Here is a 24,349-nt window from a genome sequence, read left to right on the forward strand (position 1 = left end):
CCAAATCAAAACCAATTCCAAAACATAGCATCACACCAGCTACTGTTATCCCACAAATGTGAGGTCGTTTATCCGGTGTGTGAGACGCCAATATACACACAGGGCAGAGGTATTTTATTTCTTGTCTGCACAGAGATGGGTGCTAGGTGGTAGCTCCACAAAGCTAGCACAAAGTTCGGTCATACAGGTACAGTATTTATACAGTCTAGTTATGCATAAGTAATTACACAAAGCAGTTTTCTATTGGTCTAAATTTCTCTTATTTCAACTTAAAGCTACAGTGCTACTTTAATATTCTGCACATGCTCAAAGGTGAGGGGTCTCTGCTTGGGCTGGGGTCTCCAGCTCGAGGGATGTGACTTTTAGTATTATAATGAGGATAATTTGCGTGAGGGTGCTTCTTATCACACTTCTACTAGTTGTTTCAGATGGTTCCCAAAACATCTTAATTAGCTGACGTATTTCTCCAGGATGTGCTTTACTCCCAAGGACAGTAATTCTTGTTTAGACGTTCTGCTTTCCAGTCCGAATCCCCTTTATCAGCTTTATGTAAGCTCTGGCCTTCCACCAGCTCCTGTTAGACTACACTGTTAGACTACACTACTGTGAAGAAAATTAACTCTATCCCAGCCAAAGCCAGTATGTGAGAAAATGCTTAAATCTATTTACTATTTAAGGATCAAGAATTTCTTTGGTTAAGAAAAACTCTGCCTTAAAGTTCCTAATGTATTAATGGCCACAGTATACCTCCTGGACATGGGGTGGGGGTGGGGGTGGGGGGAATGCATTAGTTGTGTCGATTTCCAAGACATTTTGAAATGTTTTCTGTTGTTCTCTGCTTGGCCTCTTGTTTTCTAATACCAATCATTAATATCCAGTATAGTTTTACTTTGAAGCACTAAGGGTTCTGAAAAATATAGAGATAAATACCAGATAACAGTATTTGCTACTTACATTACACTCCCTTTTGTATTTCCATAAACTAAACTTACCAATTAAAAACTTTTTCTTAGTTATTGATTTTTTTACTTTTTGAGCTTTCTTTGATTAAGACACCAAATACTTGCTCTGAGCAAAAATGTACAGGTGTTGAAAGGCATTTCCAATAATCTAGTAGTGTAGAAGTGGTTCTTGCTGTGCATCTGGCAATAAAATATGATTGTGCTGTAGTTAGTGATTTCTTCTGAAGAAATCACTATCCCTTTGACTGTGCATATTTCTTGGAAATCTTGTTTTTGACTCCAGCAATTCAAGATTTGAATTTCAGTGTTATAACTTTGTAAAAGAATCTTTCAGTCTGTCTTACCTTTGTTTTATAATCAGTGCTCCTTTGGGTTTTTTTTTTCCGTTTTTGCTGTAGATTTATTACTGTTTTTACAGTTTAGTTATTCTGATTGCAATATATATCAATATATATTTTCAGTATCTAATACGTGTATTATGAGAATGTATGCACTTCAGTTTTCTGTCTCAGAGTCCCAGTTCAACAAGTTATTTCTGCATGTGTGAAGCTTATTGATACGAAAAAAAACCTGTAACTTTTCGTGTAGTTCGGCTCTCTCCTTGGGTTTCCATTGGGCATTTTTGGTCCACAGAGCTTCCTGCAGAGTTTCTTCTGCAGAGTTTCCAATTTAGTTTCCTTTGAGAGGTTTTGAGGTGCACAAACTTTAATCATATAAACCTGAACGAGCATGCAGTAAGTAGGGAGAATACAGATTTATGTCAATGGCACAGTAATGTTCCCAACCATAATGTTATGGAAAATACAGCCATCTAAGGAGAGTTTTTGAGAAAACTCAGTGAAAAATAGACTTTATATTAACCATAGCTTTCTGACACCATGAAGTCTGAGTTTCAAGTAGAAAAAAAGGGGGGGAAAAGTCATTACAGTTTCAAATTATATCTTTTAAATACATACATTTTCACTACTATTCCCCAAGTATGGAAATCGGTGAGCAGAGTGTTATACACTTGAGATATTGTGTCTTATGATAGTTTTGCATATTGCTTTGTATGTAATACATATGGCAGTAGTTATTCCTGCCATTATAATAGTTTAAAATACAAAGTGAAAAAAGATATGGTAGAGATAATTCTGACTTCTGGGTGCTTGGACAAGCTTGATGTCAATATTTTTCAGTCATGCATTGTTTGAACTTCTATGTGTATGGAGTATATAGGTGTATATACCTTGTGAGATTTCGTTATAATAAAAAAACTAGCATGACATTTTCTGCAAGACATTCCCAGTTAAAATTTTTTTCAATTTCTTTGATAGTCATATGGTTTAGTTTTAGGTAGTCCTGCAAGGAGCAGGGAGTTGGACTTTGATGATCCTTATGGGTCCCTTCCAACCTGAGATACTCTATGATTCGTGATTTTTCCTTTGGTTTCCCTCATTAAAAATGTTGGCTTTTCCCCAATAGGTTAACTGTAAAAGACAGTTATTCTACAAAAGAATTAAATAAAGGGACTAATATTTGTATATAGATTATTCTAATACTATATACTAAAATGTGATTTTTCAGTTGTTGATTATTAGATACCATAGTGAAAAATAACTCAGCTGAGTAACTCCAGTTTTTTATTACTCAATCAAGTGAGCAATATTGCATGAATATCAGGCTTCTATTTTAATGGGAAATAGTAATTGCACATTTCAATGTAATAAGTTACACTTGGTTCTTAATGTTGGTACTGCAGTACCACTTTAAATCTGTTAGTTACAAGTCTAAAACTTGCTCCAAATATCTTCTGTAAAAGTATGCTATTTCTAATGCCAATGTAATTGCTTCAGAAACTGATTCAGAGTTCACCGAATAGTTATTGCTATGATGCAGTACTTAGTAACTTAGAAGGTTTTCCTGTTCTGTCAGGTAAAAGACTGTCATTGTAGACCCTGTAAGTGTATCTAAAAAGTGAATATAATAATACTAACTCTCATTTTATCATTATATCCATGTGTTGGTCTAATGCAGTAATTAAATGGAATTGCTGTGTTGGTCCATCAGGCTGAGTCTCTTTGGTTTTTTGGGTTTTGGGTTTTTTGGGGTTTTTTTTTTACAGGTTACAGAAATCGTATCTCTTCTGAGATATGATTTTACATATACAATGTAGATAATTAACTGGTTTAGTATTTCTGAGGTCTATAAAATCAAAATATTTTTGTCCTAGATGTTATATAAAAGTAGTGCACACCTAAGTAGCCCTATTAAGTACTTCTTAGGTTTCAAATAAACCTCTGTAGTAAAATTCTGTCATTCTTCAAATAGATTTCTTTACAGGTGATCTCCTTCGGTATTTAAAATATTCTAAGAAGACTGCTTCAGGGGAAACTGTATTTACATTGAAAAATCTGAGGTCACTTACATGAATGCATTCTCTTTGTTTTTAGGCTTTTAGAAATCACATGCCCTTGGTCTGTTTTTCTTCAGAATATTTTCCATTAGAATAGTTTATTTTATAAATTGAATGCTAATGGTTTCTGTTAAGTGATTCTCATTATTAATTCAGTTTGGAGAGGAGAAGTGGTCAAATCCATACTTAGAGCTTTCTGACTAATCTGAGAAAAGGATGCAGTGTTTTCATGTACTATTCTTTCTCTTCTATTTGCGTTTTAGTTTGGAAATCTCTCTAATTAAGAAAAATGAGGGACCCCAGTGGCCAGAGCTAATAGTTGGTGACACAAGAGGGGAATTCATTATGGACTCTTCCCAATGCTCTGAAATAACTGAAAGCCTGATGCATCTTACCTCTGAAGTAATGGTAAGGAGTTGAAAGTAAAACATTTAAAATTCTTGTAGATTTGCATGTTGTCTTTTCTTGATATCCTAATTCGCACTTCATTGACATAGCTCATCAGTTCATTTACTATTCAGAATCCTATCTCTGCATTCATTTTTAACTGAAACGTAATGGCACTAGAGTTGTGAATATACTTTGAACAGTAATATCATCTTTATGGGGGACTGAATTAGCTTACATGATCGCGTCTGTGCACCAAAACAGAAGTCTGATTTAACAATGTAAATAAATTTTGTTCCCACCACTTACGATGTGGCAGTTTGTTTTAAATTAGTGGATTTGAGTATTTTGAAGGATGTCCGTTTCTTGTTTATCAATAGTTTAGCAACACTTTTATACTGTCTTCCTAGGGATACTGTACTTGACTTATAGACTGTGAGTGTAAATGACGTTTTTAAAAGGAAAATTTAGGAAAGCATAAGCATGACTCATGAACTTTCTGGCATTATTGTTATACAGGGAGTTTACTTAAAACACAATAAAATGTAATTTTTAACTGCTGTTTGCTTGATGTTTCCCCTTTTGGTTTAATTAGAAAATGGCATCTCATCTAAAACTTGTGAAGTGTGACTCCCTATGGGTCTTGATATATTAGTTTTGGATTATTACTTTTTTTAATAAGGCTGAAATTGTTATTAAAATAAATTCTGTTTAGTGCTTAAATTGATTTCCCGCCTCTCTCACCCACTATTTGTAGGCAAGATATTGTAGTACATCTTTTGACCATAGATTTATTGGGAACTTCAAATTTATTTTCTTTTGTAACTCATACTGAGCTTAAAGCGATGATTTGGTTTTTTGGTCACAACTTTTCAGCTTGTGTGCAATAATGATGATGATAAAAAAAAAAATATTTCCTTAGGTAACTGTTCATTTAAATAATTGTTACATATTTTGTTATACTGCAACTTTAGCTACATATGTATAATAAAGGCATGGATTCTTTTTGGTCATCTCAATTGCTTATGGTAAAGATGTTTACCTGGAAGGTTTTTTTAAAAGCCACCCAATGAAAACAGTAAACCAAAGGCCATGATGAATGCTTGGTAGAGGAGAGGTGAACCCCAAAGTCTAGCCTCTAAGGAGACAGATACCCTGTTTTAAGTCTTACGCATTAGCCTGGAGTGTATGACACTTAATTTTCCTGGTTCCTGTCATTTAAGGATGTTTTGTTGTTATGTCTTCATGTTTGTTTTCTTTGAACTTAAATTGTCTTAGCAATTAAGAAAAAATTGTGCTGATCTCCTTCAGTTTGTGGACTGAACCAAAATAAAAGTTCTTAATAATCAGCTGAAATGGATGAAGAAGTGAGCACAGGAACTCAAGAACTCCCCCCTGTCAGATGAATTGAGTCAGTGCCCTGTCTAATCTTTCCTTACACATTCTGTTTGGCCCCAGCTTTCAGCTTGTATTAGTTGTCAAGATGGTGTCTTTCTTGTGCAAGAAGCAACATTAATTCATACTTAATGAGGAAGTGTGTATTTTTGCCTTCTGTTAAATAAAGGTCCCTTTCTGTTACCATGAAATTAATTCTGTAAATGTATCACAAAGGTAACATAGCTTGGTTTTGAAAATTATCCAAGGAAAATGTCATTAGCAGAAGTAAGCTGTTTCCGCATGCAGTAGTGTTACATCTTGCTCTTGAATTACTAGTAAAAGTGATGGTTTTTCCTTTCTTTGACTTGCGGGATGTGAAAAAATACATGTGCTTTTTCCTTGTTTTGAGTGCATTGAAAAATATGCATAACAACATTATTAGTTTTAAATAATTATTAGCAAAGCTAAAAGGAGGCATGTATTTAGAGCTACTTACAAAATTAATTAATCCCTTTTTAATAGCATTTCCGATGGCAATCTGAAGGAAGCTTACACTGATGTAAATTTACTAAACCTGCACAGATTTCAGAATTGTATACTTCTGCTACTTGCAGAAGGGAATTTGTTGTCCATGTTTTAGTGGCTTACGTACCTTTCCTTAAAACTGAAATGGATTTTGTTGTACCTACCACTCATGTTATCTTCCACAACAGAAATGGTTCTATTAATTTTGAATAAGTACATAATAGCTTGATCTTTAAGTATGTAAGGCTATGCAAATGATTCTTCCTCTTCTGTTGAACTTTTTTTGTTATCAAAAGGGAGATATATATATATAGAGAGAGAGAGAGATATATATTCAGTAGTTCGGATTTTCAATGTCGTTCATTGTCTTTTTATTTCAGAATCCAAACCCTGAAAAGGAAAACCCACCTTGTAATGCTCAAGAATTAGAAGAATGTGATGCTTTTCTTGAAGATAGCGCAAGCTTGTGCAGATTTGATGGTGATACCCTGAAAGTCACTCACGTAGTAAGCGCTGCAAATTATTATACAGAAATATTTTAAAACATTTTTTATGATATGCAAGTTGAATTCTATTATCAGAACAAAAATCTGTGCAAACTGTTGAAACTACATAAATTTCTTCCATAATGTAAAATCACAATAGCAACAGAAATTATCAACTAACGTGTTCTTCAATGTCATTTTAATGTAAAAACAAGGCTCCTTTTTATTCTGATTTAAAAATATATATATACTTTCACAAGTGAGCTATTTGAAAAAGCAAAGTTATGTCAGAATAATGATAAGACGGGGTCTTTTTCAGTGGCATAAAATTCTTCTAGATTCCTTAGCTTGCATTTTTCTCAGTAACTTTCCAGATAGCCTGGTAGAAAGTTGACCCTTTTTACTAAGGAGCTGGAGCATAGATCACTTTGATATTTGTTTGTCAATCTCACTGGAAGTAACAGATTGTAAGCAAAATGCTTCAATAGGAGGCTTGATCTGGGTTGTAAGCAACCTTGACTAACAGTAAGTTAGGACTTGATCTATTTTTCTTGACACTTTCTAGTGCATTTCAATGGCAATGATCCAGCTGAAATAAATAAGTTTGACAGCCAGCTATCTCTGTCAAATATATTGCTATACTGGCCTGTTCTTGTGTGGCAAAGTAACGTTTGTCTCCTCTAGCTCAAATGCAGTTATTCAGTTTCTCCTATAGAGAAATATTTGCTTTATTAATATCAATTCTTTAAGTTAGGCTAACGGTGGCCTAAACTTCAGGATGTTGTGTTTCCAAGCATCAGAAACTAGAGATGCATGATGGACAACATTTTTTGCTGTGGAGGGGAGGGGCTTTGTCAGGTGAAGTATGGGCTACCTAAAAACACTACCTTGTTTTTGGAACTGCTTGCAGTAGTATTTACAACATACAGTTTGCCTTCTGTGTTACATAGATTAATATGTATACTGCCATATGCTTGAGTTCTGTATTATGCATCCTGTTAAAACCAGTTGCAGGCATGTATGACAACATGCGCAAAAATTAGTAGTTGAAAAAATTCTGAAAGATGCCTGAAGTACAAAGTGGTGGTGTGTGCTTGTAGCGGTGAAACACAGGCATCCCAATACTTAGCAAAATTGAGATGGCTTCAGGGAAGAGACACTGCTTGTTTTTAGATACAAAAGAACAGAGTATTGCCAGTGATTTGTGGAGCAAGGAGGAAATAGGAAATGGACTATGTAAACCTAGGTCTTTGAATAGCTAATTGCAGTAGGTAATTTCAGAGAGCAGTTGATTTGTGGCAGGAGACTTTTCTGGTTGATAGGTGGATTATGGAAACACAACAGAACTTCCATTCATTTTTTACCAGCTGACATATAAGATCACTCTTCCCTTGCTTGTATGCCTATACAGAAGCATGAGTCTGCCTTCTCACTAGGTGCCAGAATGACCTCTGTTAACTAAAACTGCATGTCATTCTGTGAAATACATCATGCTTATATCTGAGCTATGGGAGTGTGGGAGGCATGTCATGTATTTATGCATGTCCATTGGAGTGGAGATGCTCTAGTGGTGATAGACAAGAGAAGAGGCAAGGTATTCCTCAAGAGCTTTTCTGGTTCTGGATGCTTTGCCTGAATAACTGCTTCAGGTTTCAGTGGTTCTTTATTGCAGTTGAGTTTCTCATGTTCTGACAACACTCACAAAACTTTTTTTGCATTTGGGCTGTCTGTCCAAGTGATCTGTATCTCTGTTGCATGTAAAATAGGCAACTAACCCAGCTTAAATAACATTTATTGGATTTTTCAAAATACTGTAATTACTTCTGGGGGAAAAAAGTAAACAAAGTTCAGAATTACTTTGCTGAGGTGGTGTACATTTAAAATATTTCTCTACATATTTCACAAACTTACTGAAACCTGGAAAAAACCTTAATTACTTTAGTCTGTTCAAAACTGTTTGTGATGTAAAAACTAACAATAGCTAAGTAACATGACACTTGTACTTATCATGTATAATAATGTTATCGTTAGGACACATGTAGATTTGAATTGCATGTTGGGTGTTTTGGGTTTTTTTACTTAACTACAGAGGTTTATTAAAACCAAAATCTTGATATTTGTAAAACTATCACGTTTCTGATGTGGTACTTCTGAAAGAATATATTTTTTAAATTTTGGTGTGTGTTTTACTATATAAGGGATTTACAAAATACTAAGTTCTTGACCCTTAAAAATATGTGTAGCTGCTATTGAAAGAAATCTACAAATTACTCAGTGCTGTGTGCTGTAAGGCTTACTTCTTGTCATATGTAAATAATTTAACTTATATACTGTTGTACCTTTGGCTGAAAATGGTGATTGCTGGTGACTTCAAAGCTACTTTTGTGCAAATGTTGGGATTTTATTGCGGTGTCATAAACATTTGTGCAGGTTTTTGATTCTCTGTGAAACTACTTCCTCAGTTCAAAGAAGTGTCAAAAGAGTTCATTCCTCAGTCTGACCTTCTCCCTTAGCTAAAGGACTGTTGCATAATGAAGTGAGCTGTGGATGAGAAGAGTGCTCTGTCTGTTATCCATCTCAAAGATGCTTAACTTCTGTCAGTTGAGATACAACACCTATACATGGTGCCTCAGCTTGTTGAGCTGTATTGGGTGTTCATACTCAGGTGTTGGCAGCTGGGGGGCTGCAGGGGTGGCATCTGCAAGAGGCTAGGGCTGCCCTGTGCAAGGCACAGCTGGTTCCAAACAGCTCCAATGGACCCACCGTAGGACACAGCTTGAACCCATCAGAGATGCCGGTGGCCCCCCAGGGAAAACGTATTTAAGAGATGGTAAAATATGCTGTGCAGCAACTGAGAGGGAGGAGTGAGAAAAATGCGAGAGAAACAGCACTGTAAACACCAGGGTCAGAGAAGTAAGGAGGGGGCGGAGGTGCTCCAGGTGCCAGAGCAGAGATTCCCCTGCAGCCCATGAAGGACCATGGTGGAGCAGATATCCATGCAGCATCCCATGGAGGACTCCACACCACAACAAGTGGATGTGCCCTGGAGGAAGTTGCAGCCAGTGGAGAGCCCACACAGGAGCAGGCTCCTGGCAGGAGCTGTAGCCTGTGGAGGGGAGCACATGCAGGAGCAGGTTTTCTGGTAGGAACTGTGGCCTGTGGAGGACCCATGCTGGAGCAGTCCATTCCTGAAGGACTGTACCCCTTGAAAAGGACTCATGCTGGAGCAGTTTGTGAAGAACTGCAGCCCATGGGAAGGACCCACGTTGGAGCAGTTCATGAAGGACTGTATCCTGTGGGAGGGATCCCACTCTGGAGCAGGGGAACAGCATGAGGAGGGAGCAGCAGCAGAGAGGAAGTGTTATGGACTGACCCCAACCCCTATTCCCCATCTCCCTGCACCACTCTGGTAGTGGGAGGGGTAGAGTAGTCAGGAATGAAGGAGTTAAGTTGTTGATGGGGGAAGGGTTTTTTTAAATCTCTGTCTTTGTTTCTCATCATCCTACTTAATTTTTAATTGGTGGTAAATTAAATTAATTTTCCCCAAGTAAAGTCTGTTTTGCCCTTGATGGTGGAATTGGTAAGTGATCTCCCTGTCTTTGTCTTGACCCACAAGCTTTTTCATCTTATTCTCTCCCCTTGTCCTGTTGAGGAGGGGGAGTGAGAGAGCAGCTGGGTGGGTGTCTGGCAGCTAGCCAAGGTCAAACCCACCACAGTAGCTCAGTCCATATCCAGTTTAAAAGGCAGCAGCTGTTTGGCCTGCAAGCACAGCCAAAGCTCAGGACTAGTTGTAGACTATGCTACCTCATATTCAGCAAAGCAGGTAGGGATCATGGGAGAAAAGAGCTCAAAAATGAGAAGAGATGAAATCTACAAGGAGCTCTGGGGAAAGAGAAGCTTAGGGAAATGTAATTCTAGTCTGTAGGAAGCCAAACTTAATTTCTTTCTGGTGCTCTGGGAACAACTTGCTTTTCTTACTTCATTGCCCCATCTCCCAGGTAAAAGCAATAATGATGACTCTTGGGGACATTAGCTGTCCAGCAGCAAAACAGAGGCCACATTGATGAAAAACAGCTGAGGAGGCTGGGCCTTCTAGCAGGTTCTTCTGGTCAAATCATACTGTAACTGACTATGACCCTGTGGAGTGTCATCACACCAGTGTGTCTGATGCACAATCCCCATGCTTCACTTTTTCCCAGGAGTGAGAAGCAGATGCCACTGTGAGCATGCAATAGGGGCCCATGGAGTGAGTCTTGAGTTGAATGTATGAGAAGTCTCAACTTGTTCCCTTTCTCAAGTTGTTTCTTATTCATTCTGCCTGTTTTTCCTGTGCTCCTTGGAGGTCTGTTCCACTTACTTCTGTCGGTGTCATCTGCCTGACCTCTGCTGATTTCTTACCTTTCTCAGATGCTAAGAAGTTTGAGGGACTAGGACTTTGCACTTTCTGTTTTGCTCAGCACATTGCAGCAATACAACACCTGCCTCCTGTTTTCTGCTTTGTTCTCCTTAAGGCACCTTATTAGTAGTGCTCTTGACGTTATCTTTATTAGCATTTCTTTGCCTCTTAGTTGCTTAGAAAATTAGTAACCCTCATTTCATTATTGCATCTGGCCTTAATGGAGACTGAGGATTATTTCACCTCTTTTGTAGTTTTAATACAACTGAAGAATTTGTATGCCTGTGGAATGGTGTAGTAATAGAAGGCTGTTTTGAAATTGAGCCATTAGACTTGAACTTAATCAGCTGAAATAATTATATTAGTTCTGCCATAGACTGTATAACCTCGAGTAAACAAATTTCCGGGTCTCAATAGCTGTTGTTTGTCCACTGGATCTTATGTTAAGATTAAATTAAGGTTTTCAAGACAGAGACCCCATCCTGTGACATTTATACAATGATAGCATAAAAGGGTTGCAGGTCATAGTTATTGCCACAATGCATGTAATAAAGAGTGCTGTGACAACTGTTAGAGAACAATTAGTCGTCAAATGTCAGCATCTGAAATGCTCATTGAAGAGTAATATATCTTACCATGTATTAGGGTGTAATCTTGCATGTTACCGTTGCAGACTTAGCTTCTGGATATAAAAAATGGTTCAAATGTGTTTGTTCATCTGGTAACGTGAACAATGTAGATCAGCTCTGAGTACAAACAGGAATTCCTGGGTGTTCTTTCTTGATAGACCTTAAAGGAACAGATTGTTCTTTCCTCTTTGAGCATTTGCGAGTCATAGTGCTACATTAAAAGTATTGCTATTAACTTCCTTTAGAAGGCTTTACATAGAAAACTCAAAATATGTGTTGTTTTATTGTTTATTCTTACTAATGTTTGTTCAGGTAGCAGGATATGCCTGTCTTGTCTTTCTTACGTAATTGGTTATTCCTGGTGAATAGAAGTGGTTATTGAATGTTTTTGGTGACCTAGACATATTTGATGAAGAGTGTGCTAATCTGAAATTTAGTAATTATTTGATTGTGAGTAAATAAAAAATTATTGTCATTTCATAACTTTAGTATTCTAACTAATCCTTGTTCCAGTGCTTACCAACTTTTACTGCGGAGGGACAGTATTTCCTTCCCTGTTGGTGCTGCAGAAAACCAGATGTGATTACTTAGACAGAATCTTTTCCTAACATCAGAAGTTGTAGGTTAGGATCCTCTATCCTAGAAAACCATTTCTACACAAAACACATTTCCATTTGCTTGTGTAGTGGACATAATGTTTCCCTAAATGCTATCCCAAGAAACTTAATTGCATCTGCTTGAAATATATTAGCTACCTGTAGTGCATTGAGCTGTTGATCAGTGGGATGCAGCATAATGTATTCAAAGACTTTGTCAACTAACAAATATGAAGCTATTTATCATCTAACTTTGGCAGTATGTGTGACAGAATCTGCTATTTATGCTTTGAATTAATATTTTGTATTTCTTTGTTTTGTTTTCAGATTAATCTTGGAAGCAACCAGTATCTTTTCTCAGTTGTTGTGCATCCCAGAGAAATGCCATGCTTCTGTCTGAGGCATGATGTTGATGCTCTTCTCTGGCAGCCCCACTCTGACCAACCAGAGAACATGTGGGAACACATTGCAACTTTTAATGCTTTAGGTAGGAAATTAACGTATGTGTCAGACTCCTCTCTCTGAGACTTTTCTACCTGCATACTCTTAGTATGGCTTCTGTTGATATTTCAATTAAATTTGAATTGAAAGGTACTATAATTCTGTTGATAGCAGCATGCTAGCTTAATTTTAGACATATTAGAGCATAAGAAATAAAATATTTATGCCTTGAGAGGAAAATAAGCCTTTTCAGACAATATACAGGATGGAAACACAGTACTGTACAGTAAAAAGGAGAGTTTCTTGGATAAGTGAACTCGAGTTAAAGACTTAAAAGCACAATCGGCACCTTAACACTCACACAGAAATCATCAGGGGAACAGCTGCAGTTCATTGATGACATGTCTAGGTGTATATATGCTTATGGTAAGATGTTTTAATAAGTGACCTTTAGATTTTTTCCTATCTCTTTGTCCCAGGTGACAAGTCTGAAGAATTGGACATGATTGTTCACTGTTTCTTCTGTTGTAAGAGCTAGGAGCATCAAATGATGCTGGTACATAGTAGGTTCAAAAGAAGCTAAAAGAAATACTTCACATATGTGCATTTAAGCTATGGAACCCTCTGCCGCAAAACATCATGGACATGGAAAGTTTTCATTAATTTGGAAAAAAAAAATATCATTGTGACAGGAAAAAACAATCAAGAGTGTAACTGTGCCAGCTCTGGCTCAAGAAGCCCCTGACTGTTCTGAAATTACAGACTGCCAGAAAAGTAGAAAATGTGATTGTGAAAAATCATTAGTTATTGCTGTATTCTTGCAATCAGGACTAAGAATTTGTTTTTATCCACTGTGGGAAGCAGAATCCTAAAGCTCAGAAGCAGAAAGTACTTTGAAAAGTATGAATGCAAGAGTAAGAATTGACATATCAGATCAAATAGGATGGTCCACATAGCCCAGTATTGTACCTATCAAGTAAGAAACAGATAAATCAGTTTTAATGAAAATTAATCTGGTCCAGGATTTACTTCTGCTGTGACAACTATAGTCTTCATGTTCTCTAAGTGTTTTCTAGACCCATTCCTTCAATAATGCCATGACTGTGACAATTTATTCACTCCCTCCCTCAAATACATTTGTTTGACTACACCACTCTCAGTCTGGGTCCAAAATGGAAGGGAAGATATTAGCTGTTTTATAAGAGATCACACAGGTTACCGTAACACATAATTGGTTTTGTTCTGAGTTTTTGCAATTTATTTAGTTTTGTAATATGAATGATTTTTTAAATAGCCTGTTATTTTAACTTAAGAACAAATTAAGCTGTAAGCATCTTAACAAATCCTCTAACAAAAGCGATTAATTTCACAGTTTGTTCTTTGTTTACTCATTTCAAATTCCATTATGCTGGGAAAAAGGCGGATGATAAGGATTAAGTTGTTTTTTCAAATTACTATTAGTTTCAAGTTTCTGTGCTAACTTTGTAGTACTGTTTTAAGAATGTGTTTCTATTGTTTTGAAAAGAACAGGAAGGAAATTATGATATCTTTGAGCTTTTTGTACCTAAGGTGATAAAAACCAACATTGTTCCTCTACTTCTTTCTCCTTATTGCACTATCATTTTAGAGTATTATATCGAAGTTTACACTTCTGTACTAATCTAGTTCACCTTTTATGTGCCAGAGGTGATGTAAGTCATCAGCTTGTTTATCTACAACCAAATTTAGAAGTACTTTGCAAGAGCTACTAGAAAAAAATTAGTATTTTCTAGATTAAAAGGCTAGTTTTCCAAAACGTACAGTATTCATTATATTGACCAAAGCAATGGTAGTAGCCCTATTTCCTTCTTCCTCTGCTTGAAATTTTGGAATTAGTTTTTAACAAGCTATACAAAGATGATGATTGAAAAATTAATATTTTTCAGTTCAAGTCTTGGACTGAAACCTAAGGAAGGAACCAAAGGGACACTGAAGGGACCAAGTTTTTTGTTCTATATATCTGTCCTAAGAACTTTCTATTGGAAAAAAAGCACTGGGTCTTGAATAGACCTTTGGCTGCTAACTTCTAATGATTTGCTGCTGGTTGAGGGAGCAGTTGTGTGATCTTGCCCATTCTTACCACAGTTTACTGAAGAAGCCTGTATCTTTCACTGACTACTCATTAGTCTTGCTATATAAATCCCCTGCTCCTAACAGGGTTGTATCTATAAACCAGAAAAATAGAGGACAGTGACATTTTTTAGATTTGTTTTTTTAAAAAAATAAAGAGCCTACAATTTTCTTTCTGGGAAATCCCAGTTAAATACAAGTCCCCTGGCTCAAAAGCTTCTTTCACCTGCAAGCCTATACTTAAATCCTGCTTTTATTGGTAGTGCCAGTGTTTAAATATATGAATTAAATTAATGAACTTACACTTGGAAAGTCTTTCTGGCTGTCCTAATATTTCCCAGTAGAGCAATCATGTCAATTGATAGTCTAGCTATATATTTACTGATTGTTCTGTGGTGAAAACTTTCAAGCTGGATTTGAACAGAGATGATGTTTTGAGGACAGTAGCAAGCATTTGTAAATTTAGAAGTCTTAGGGTTAACATTTAAAAAAAAAAAAAAAAAAACAAAAAAAAAACCAAACCAAAAACAAACCAACCAAACAAAACAAACCCAAAACACCCTCAAGGCATGAAAATGCAGTGTTAAAGTGTGATGGTACTGTCCTGGGTTAGCCCTGGTGAACACCTAGCACTGCACAGCTGCTTGCTCTCGTCCCATTCCCCCTCCCTGCCCCCCGTGGGACAGGGGAGAGAACAAGAGGAGCAAAAGCAAGAAAGCTCATGGGTTGAGCTCTTTGGTCACTTGAGGTCAGCTGTCCTGGTTATGTCCCCTCCTAACTTCTTGTGCATCCCCAACCTACTGGGGGGCAGGCAGAGTTGGAAAAACAGAAAGCCATGACAATGTGCAAGTACTGCTCAGCAATAAACAAAAAAATCATGTGGTATCAATGCTGTTTTAGTCACAGATTCAAAACACAGCATCTTATGGTCTGCTGTGAAGAAAATTAACCCCATCCCAGCCAGCCCCAGTGCAAGTACTTTGACCTCTACCCTATGATAATAAGCAAAGAGGGAGAGCCGAAAAAAGTAAACTCTAGCATGCTTGCTGTTCTCAGAGGTGCAGTCTTTTAGTGATAACCATTGCCATGCATTGTTCAACGGAATTGAAGCAAATAACCTTTCAGAAGGATGGTAGATCACTTTGCAAAGATTGTGTCTCAAGTCTCTCTACAAAAGAATGAAAGGAAATCAGTCTGAAATAAGTCCGTTTACTAATTGAGTTCTGTAATGGAAGAGGAAAAGGAAGATCTTTCCTTCTCAGTGAATATTAACAAAGATTGCAGTGTGTTGAAAAGTAACTTGTGGTTTTTTCAGTCAGTTCTAAATAGAATATTAGTTTTAAATGTCTGTTCAAGATTAGGTAGACTCAGAAATCTTAAATTGTAAATGTAACTACAAACTGGGCAATGAGAGGAGAGAAGAGGGTTATTCTGCTTAGACTACTAATATTGGGCCAAGATGTGTATCCGTGCCTTATGATCCTGCTGAGAAAATGGAAGACCTCATGAGGCAGAGAGAGGCTAAATGTGGGAACAGTAACTAGCTATACATACGTGCGCATCAAAAATGCCAGTTAGGAAGATGTACAGAAGAATTGTATATTGGTATTAAATTGGTTAATGCACACCTCCAGAAACTATTGGCTTATTTAATAACATATATCTTTCTTTCTTTTTTGTTACTAATTGCATATTATTTTTTAAGGTAAGGTTGATTTTTGTCTTAGCCAGTTAGAGTGCGGTTGAAACCAATATATTACTTCTCCCTTCTACTTCTTTTTGGGCTATGCAGGTTATGTCCAAGCATCAAAGCAAGACAAGAAGTTCATGGCTTGTGCTCCAGATTACTCCTACGCTGCTCTTTGTGAGTGCTTGCGACGAGTTTTCATCTATCGTCAGCCGACTCCTCTGTCCACAGTTCTCTACAACAGGAAGGAAGGAAGACAAGTAGGACAGGTTGCTAAGCAGCTAGTAGCAACCCTGGAAGCCAATGATCCTATCTTAGGCTTTCAAGCTACAAGTGAGAGATTATTTGTTCTCACAACAAAAACCTTGTTTTTAATAAAGGTGAACTCTGGAAATTAATTATTCAGTATATTCTGCTGTAGTTGTGTTAACAGTTTGTTAAAGAACTGGATAGATAAATGATCTGAGAAGTTCAGTACAATTTGCTGCAGTTTAAAAAGGAGATATTTTACAGGGGAATCAAAATTTTTCATTAGAATTTATCTGTAAGATAGTGAGAGAGTTTTTCAACTTTGCTGAAGTAAGCTTTTTCAGAGCTATGGGAAGATGTCTTCTGCGCTAACAGCTTTCTCAAAGCAATTGTCAGAGGCTGCTATTGCATAGGTGAACGGATTTATCCATTGTTTTTTTCCAAATGACTGTGTTTGCCATACTTCTGAGTTTTGAGAATTCACTTCTGTTTTTAAATGCCACTGTTTACCTATGAAAGAAGTAGTCAGATAAAGAAAATAAAGCCTTGAGTTACAAGCATATGATGTGCAAAATAAAGAAGTGTGTATGATAAAGAAAAAAAATCCCAAATTCAAATGCTGTTGGCCAAAAAAACGATTTAATATTTCAGTATTCAGTAGTATTGAGTGAAATGTGAATGCAATGAATGGAGTATTATGTTTCTTATACAGGTATTTAATTCAAGTGGAATAATTTCATTGTATATGCAGACTTTAGATCATTGATTTGGGACTTAGTCATGCTCGCAGTGAAATCTATTCACATTAAAAAAGACACTAGAATAGCTTTTAGTAGCTTTTTCTTGAAGCAAATAAGGGTGAATATAGCTGGTGATTACATATCGAATGGTATTAGTCAAGATCTAGTTATACTCTCAGTTGTGTTATTTTCACTTGATATTGTACTTCATCTCAAGTGACTAATTTACAATTAGGAAATGGCTGACAGAAAAAGCATCTGTATTGTAAGCCGAGATGGGAAACTTGGAGTGCTCCTTCTGCCTCAGATATCACTATAAATACTGTGTTATTAGTTAACCATTCTGTCCATGATGCACAAGTCCAAACGTGGTATATGCAGTGTAAGAGTACACAGGGCATAAGGATGCTTCTGTTTAAAAAACTGGCATGGTTAATTTTGTTGAAAAGTTGTATCCAAAGATTTTTGTTTCTTATTTTTAATTGACATCGTCAATACAGTTAAACCAAAAAAGGATCAGTTGTGACAGTTCCACCTTAGGCTGTTTTTTTTCATAGTTTGCTCACAGCTCCATAGGAAAGAATGCCTAATCAATATATTGTGTACTGGCAGGAAAGCTGCTGTGATCTGTGGTACCAAAGTACTGAGACAGACACAAATACAACAAGTGGCCTAATAGTTTGCACCTCTTCCAATATTATTTCAGACCTGTGTAAGAATCTATTGAGAGGAAAATAAGTGTTCCGTTTTTATGGACTAACAATTTCTTAGTTGTGATTGTTTTGACTCTCCTGTAAATTCTCCAGACTTGTATTGGTGAAATGATTAAATAATATACTGAGAATTTAAGAGGGAGACAAGCAGTTGTGGCTTGCAAAAAACCCTCCAAATTCAGTAGCTTTTCAAGGAATCTGATTTTCCTCCTCCTTACAGCAGTATTACATTGTATATCCAATATTGAAAATTTTTTTCCTTACTCTCACCTGGGTAAGTTAAAACAGACTTGATTTGCATGCAAACCTTCCCCTCATTCTATTTCTTTAAAACTGTCTTGAAAATGCTTTTAAAAAAGGCTCAGTGAATGTATTACTGTTTCAGGACTGGTTTGCATCTAAATTTTCATTGCTGGGCAATAATGTCAAACAAGGTGGTAGAATTCATGCAGAGGTCCTTTAGAAAATATTTTATGTAGTTGATTACTTTGCAGCATAAAGTGCTTTGAGATTTATATGAATATTACTTAGCAACCTGAGATTTAATCACTGGGAACACAGAGTTGAGAACACGTTGTGATGTTTGGGGAATGGAGGAATGAAGAGGGAGTGAAGGATTCATGGGCAACATGCTTTTGTCACCTCAGGTCTATTGCAGGAAGCTTCAGTATAGATGAGAATTACAGCTGTTCTTTGTCAAATTCTCCTTGCTGTGGGTTAGATATCTGGAAACATACTTCTGCTGTCTCCTGCAACAGAGGAAAAAGTCAAGTAAAAAAAGAGGCTGTATTAAAATGTGTAATAACTAAAACTCACATTCTGCCCAAATGTGTGTGTGTTTCAAGGGAGTTCTTGTTTGCTCCTGGGAACAATTGAACATGGGGAAGAGGTTCATCCCTTTTTCCATGTTACTCATCTATTTGCAATCATGGTGTTCTCAGAAAGGATATGTCAGATAGTCTCTCTTTTATTTTACTTTCTATGAGAGTTCAGGACATTGTATTATTTAAGAGATTTGTTGCCTTGAGGAACCTTGCATGCTGTTGCACAGCAAGTTACTATAATTAAATGGCTGCAAGCCACAGAGAGGCACTTACTATCAGCATTTCCATTTCTGTGTTCACTTAATTTTAAGACTTATTTGTTTAGCGTATTAATGTAGGCTTATACAAAGTATAGAATGTGGATATTTAGAAGAGGTGGTTTTCTGGGAACCATACTTCAATTTTTCTAGGATTTTATTTCTTGAAATCTTAGATTTTAAGACACAGTACTTCCTGCAAGGTCCCAATCACAATCTGTTTACAGAATTTCTGAGAAAATATTTGGCTATTACAGACTTGCATTATTTATTTCTAATATCTTTTTCAGTGTTTTCCTTGGCTGCGTATTTGGAATGTATCATGTATTCTTCTACAAGTTTAAATAAATGGAAAAAATGTTAAATTTATTAATAAAGGGGTTTTTAATTATTTTAAAGGATTTCTGTTCATTTCAAATGTGCATCCTTCCTATGCTACTGAAACAAAATAGAAAAATAGAAACAAGAAATTCCTTAAAATAACACTTGTTATGTTAAAGAGTTTTCTGTTAGGGCGAAGTTCTGATGGGTGTCTGCACTGCAAGGTCACGTCTGTTGCCAAGACGTGCACTGTTGCACTCCTTGTTCATTTCTGTGAAAACCCCTGTACAGTTTCTTTCGTATCTCATACCTGCCCAACATACAAATTTATGGAGGTAGTTACTGGAGGGGGTTGATATGTATTCAGGTGTGTTCTTGTGTTAAAGTGCACATTGCACCCCCTAATCCTGTGTCTTTGTTGTGTACAAGACCCAGATGATTTGGACAAACCCTTCTAGATGGAAGAAGGAGAGAGATCTGCACATCCTTCCTCTCCCCCTACCTCAACCCAGGGGTGCTTTTTTGCAGGAGGGTGAAGGAGAAGAGGAAGGATTTTGTCCGTACATATGTCCTGTGTCAAAAAGTGGTTCTTCATTGGTGAAACAGCAGACCCTGTGAGAGTAACAGATGAGGTTGAAGCTTATATTTTATTTCAGTTTGCTGTGCTTTTTTTTCAATAATGGACATTATTACCACTATAACTTTTGAATTTCCTTGCCTTCTGTCAATTTATATTTTCTGTTCTCATTATGCAGATTAGATGAACTTGAAGCCTGCAGTCAATCACATATTAGCATGTAATAACCATTTTTACTTGAATTATTGCTGTCTGATTCTGCTACATAAAATACTTTAGATAGGTTTGAGTTTTTTGAGTTAAACTGTTAATATCCCAAACTTACATATCACCACTTGCTTATGAATTAAATTGCTATAATCACAGTGGCAATCATCAACTTCTAATTCTCATTTCAAGATTTTCCTTATTCTGTGGGAAAATAAAATGTGTGTGGTCACCTCTCTGATAATGGCATCAGTGGTCCTAGATTTTTCATGTGTTATTCCATCTTCTTTCTGGGTAGGGCAGATATACATAACTGATTTGAAGTAAGAACTTACTCCCCTTGTCCCAAAAGGAATGTGGTATTGTATACCCAAATACGTGCTGCTTCAGATACTAACAACTGCACTTAGACTAGTAGGATTGCTTTTGCACACTGCTTCTGCAGTTTGGTTTAGAATTTTGTGCAGCCAGTCCTATGTGCCATTCATAACAGCTTTCTGGAAATCTGGTGAGATTTGTTTCCCCTCCTCCCCATGCAAGTCATCTGCATTTGTGCTATGGATAAAGATCAGCAAGGTCAAAACATAACTTAGCTGCAGTCTTTGAGGTAGAAACCCCAAATATCAGCCAAGTCTTTTGATCAAGACTATTGCAATAATTTCAAAATCAAGCTTTAGTACTATTTTGCTTGGAGAAGTATCTGCTGGTGTAATTTTTTTCCTTCAAAAATGGTTTAAGCTACTTCTGAAAAATTGCTTCCTTTTAACAAAGATGTTTACTGTGATGTGGTAGCTGGGTATCAATTAAAATCTGATGATAGATATAATTGGCAAGTTTGGATGTACACCTGGAAAATATTTATCATAATCTTTACTGATCTAATGCTCTAGGCAAAATAATCCTTTATAAGCCATTCCAGTGTGGTTTTGCAATCGAATTAAATTGGCACTTGCAAGGAATTGTCAAGGACGATGCAAGAAACTCCAATGTAAAAAATGAATCATTTTAGAGTGTCACTTTTATTATAGTATGATGAATATACAGTATCCACTAGCTTTTGTTAATGCATTACTTGCATTCTGAATGTGCAAGAGTTGTGTGTGTATACACGTTTGTATTTTCAGCTACACCTACATATGCACGCACATGTATGTATTCATACTGCTTTAAAGTATTGGGGAAGATGCAGTGGATTCCGGAGAGGAGAATCTTTTAACATTACTGACAACAAAGCATAGATTCTTCATTGGCCTGAAGCTTTTCCAAAAATGCATTGGCTGTTCATGAGTCTGTCTGTTGTGAAGCCAGCAGTCTGACCTTAAGTAGAAATACTTTGCTGTATGCTAAACCATGGATTTACACTTGGGAATAAGTTTCTGAATGTGAAGAAATCTTGATTATTAATTCAAAGGCCCCTTGGAATGTGTATTATATTTTTGGTTTTCCTTTTCTACCGGTTTTGTGACAAGTTTTCCTGCACATGTTGTCCCACATCAAAATGCAAACACCTGTAAGTCTGGTATAAATGTGTTGTAATGTCATGATAACTGCTTTATGTGAAAACATCAGTTATGAATCCTCTGGAGTTTTTCCTCTGCTGAGGATTAAGTATATGATATCTCAGTATTACATTATACCCAAACTCAAACAGCTCAGACCAAGTATTGAGCAGATGCCTCAAGTTGGAAGAAATGATGCAGGAGTAATAAGCATTTATTTTTATCAAAACAAGTAGGGTTTAGAAATAAGATCCACTGAATACTAATTCAGTCACTTTATCACTGAAATTGCTGCTGATTGGCCTTTAATAATGTTTCTCTTTGAAGCTCTTCATTCTCCCTGTTCCACGTCCTCTCTAATAAATATAGAGTACCTTATGGTAATGTAAGGTTGAACAATTTATTGGAATTTTCTGAATAACTGAATTAGACTTGCACTGGGGTATCTAAAATATGGGCATGAGGTACAAGATGGATACGCCTAGTTGTAAAGAGACCAGGAACACTGGCTCTTGATTTGATCAAGAGCTGATGACTATCTAAACAGAAATAAAAACTGATGCTGTAAAGACATTTTCTTGAGTTGCAATGTCAGATTCTAAAAAGAGTAAGAACATGGGAACCTGTGCAGAATAAGCTTGCTTAGGCAAGATAAAATATACACAGGTTACCTTTTAAAATTCCCTAGAAATATATGCAATACTCCATTCAAAGCAGTTGGATCGATCAGAAAGAGAACTTGTGTGTGATCAAGACTTCCTCTGTTCCCATTTTGTAGGCATTTGGCAAGAGTAAGTCATCGGCAAAACTGCCTGGATGCTGGTGTGATTGGCGTTACTCCTTCCTTGTGTGCCGTTTCTTGCCTGATCCATCTCCAGGTGCTCGCTGCTCTCTGAAAAATTCACAAGTATAATAGCTAACAAGATATTTAAATTAAAAAGTATTGGCTGCTGTTAGCAGTGCAGCTCTGAACCTCTTTGGATCCAATGTGACATCTGTGATAAAATCTGGCTTTTCATGTGAAACCAAAAAACTGCTAAAACTCAGACTGCTTTATCGTAGTTTCACTGTTTTTTTCTGGGAAGTACATCAATAACCTTTTCCCCTCTGTTCTTAGAAACCTTTGTCTTGTGCTTTAAAAAACAAATGCAATATCCTGAAAGTTTGAACCTGGTGTGTCTTAATGCCATGGGGACATCAGTGTGTCTGTCACTGACTCCGTCTGTGTTTCAGAGAAAAATTAGTGTGCGAGTTGCTTGAACTGCTCACTATTCCATCAGGAAGTGGAGAAAAGGTGAAATCAGTTTATTCTTACTAGATTCACCATGTCCGTTTACATGGCTACAGTCTCTGAGCTCCATGTAATTCAATGTAGTGGAAGGTCTTGGGTGCCCCAACAAAGGGAGCTGCAGGCAAGTTGGCAGAACATTTCACTGTGGGAACACAACTGATGCGTCTATGCAGATTTTAGTGCTCTTACTCAGTTATCTAACGTCATAAATCTCTGTTTTCTATGATAGCAGAAATAAGTTAACTTGCTAACTGCCTGCAGTATCTACTTTGCCAGGAAAGAGCACAAAGCAGGCTCTTGGAGATACATTTCTGTATCAAATGCAATTTATACCATGACAAATTGTTTATGTGTTTTTGACTTTGAGTTGATTAAAGTTTATAATTCATTAATTCCCACAACTCAGATTTTCTAGTGGAATTATTCACAGACCTGTACATAAACATAAGAGAACATTAATTCAGAACTGGAAATAATTAGTACTTCTCATTAGTATTTCGTTTTCAGTTGGTTACTCAGTCTTTATTACGTGAACTAAATTTATTGAAACCTATAAAAACTAGTTCACTTTGCAACTCTTGGGTTTCTTACTGACTAAGAAAGCGGAGCTTTGCCTCCTAAGTACTGGCAGTGGTCAAAGTCAACAAGGCTGGAGAGGACTAGTGAGTACTTTATGGTGCTTTAAAAGCATCCTGTTAAAAGCAACCTGCCAACGCAAAGGGAGCACGGCTGCTTAAATCCTACCACTTCTGGATGTTTTTGAGCTTAGTAGCCATTATTCCTAAGCAAGATTATAGCCTAGGAAGAAGCAACCTGCAGTTTCCATGTGAATCATGTCCTCTTTTTTTAGTTAAAGCCAACCTTATCTCAAGTAATGATCCCAATTCCTGAACTTCCTGGTATCCGGCTCAGTAACCATCTGGCTATTGGAGTCACAGTCCATAAGAACCCAGCCCATGCTGCCCTACAGCTCTGCAGAGATTCTGACTGTGTGAAATTAAAACAGTAATGTATTTTGAGCTTCAGAATACCAGTGATGTCCAGCTGTGCCCATATGCACAGGAGTTTCCTCTGAAATGCAAGGTATGTGTGTGGCTGGGTTTGAAATGAAAAATACATGATAAAGCGGTCAGTCCAAAGCTCAATATGTCCATCTCTCCTGTCCCTGAAGAGATTGCTCTTAGCTGCAGATCGCTTTGTTATGAGCCAGCAGGCAGCAGTGCTCTGCACGTACCCTCTCTGCTGTCTGCAGCCCCAGGCCCCTCAGCTTTGGGGTGCTGGCTTTGTAATCAGCACAGGGATGAAACGGCACAGCTCCAGCTTTCCTTCTCATCTGCCGGGTCACGCTCGCCTCGTGATGTCTGCCATTCAGTTAGAGGAAACTCTCACTGTGCTGGGTTAAAACCACACTCCTCAACCACCAGTCCCCTGTGCCTCGCGCTGCCGTACTTGCCGTAGTCCTCTGCCTTGTGTGGTTTATGGCAAAACTGAGCCCTCCTGGGCTTCGGGAAATGGGTGTGCGTGTCCAAGCTTGAACAGCCCGGAGAGGGCTGTGGCACTGTTCACGGGAGGATTTCCCCATCTGGGTACGCAGGTAAACTCTAAACATGTTCCAGGAGCAGAGGGGGGCAGACTAAATTATAATGAGGATGAGACTGAGGAACTGTTGGAAGATGAGTTTA

The 24,349-nt window shown here is 37.2% G+C and overlaps 1 protein-coding gene across 1 annotated transcript in view; it reads left to right on the top strand.

Moving 5' to 3' along the window:
• The window catches only part of NUDCD1 (NudC domain containing 1), a 52,778-nt gene extending 33,606 nt beyond the window's left edge, over positions 1-19,172 (top strand). Inside the window, exons 7-10 of the mRNA XM_072852025.1 lie at positions 3,621-3,765; positions 6,027-6,152; positions 12,080-12,239; positions 16,095-19,172. Coding sequence (XP_072708126.1) covers positions 3,621-3,765; positions 6,027-6,152; positions 12,080-12,239; positions 16,095-16,387 — 724 coding nt within the window. The 3' untranslated portion in view covers positions 16,388-19,172. The remainder of the gene's footprint in view (positions 1-3,620; positions 3,766-6,026; positions 6,153-12,079; positions 12,240-16,094) is intronic.
• Positions 19,173-24,349: the final 5,177 nt, after the last annotated feature.

Source organism: Ciconia boyciana, chromosome 2 (genome assembly GCF_034638445.1).
Source record: "Ciconia boyciana chromosome 2, ASM3463844v1, whole genome shotgun sequence".
Lineage (NCBI taxonomy): Eukaryota > Metazoa > Chordata > Aves > Ciconiiformes > Ciconiidae > Ciconia > Ciconia boyciana.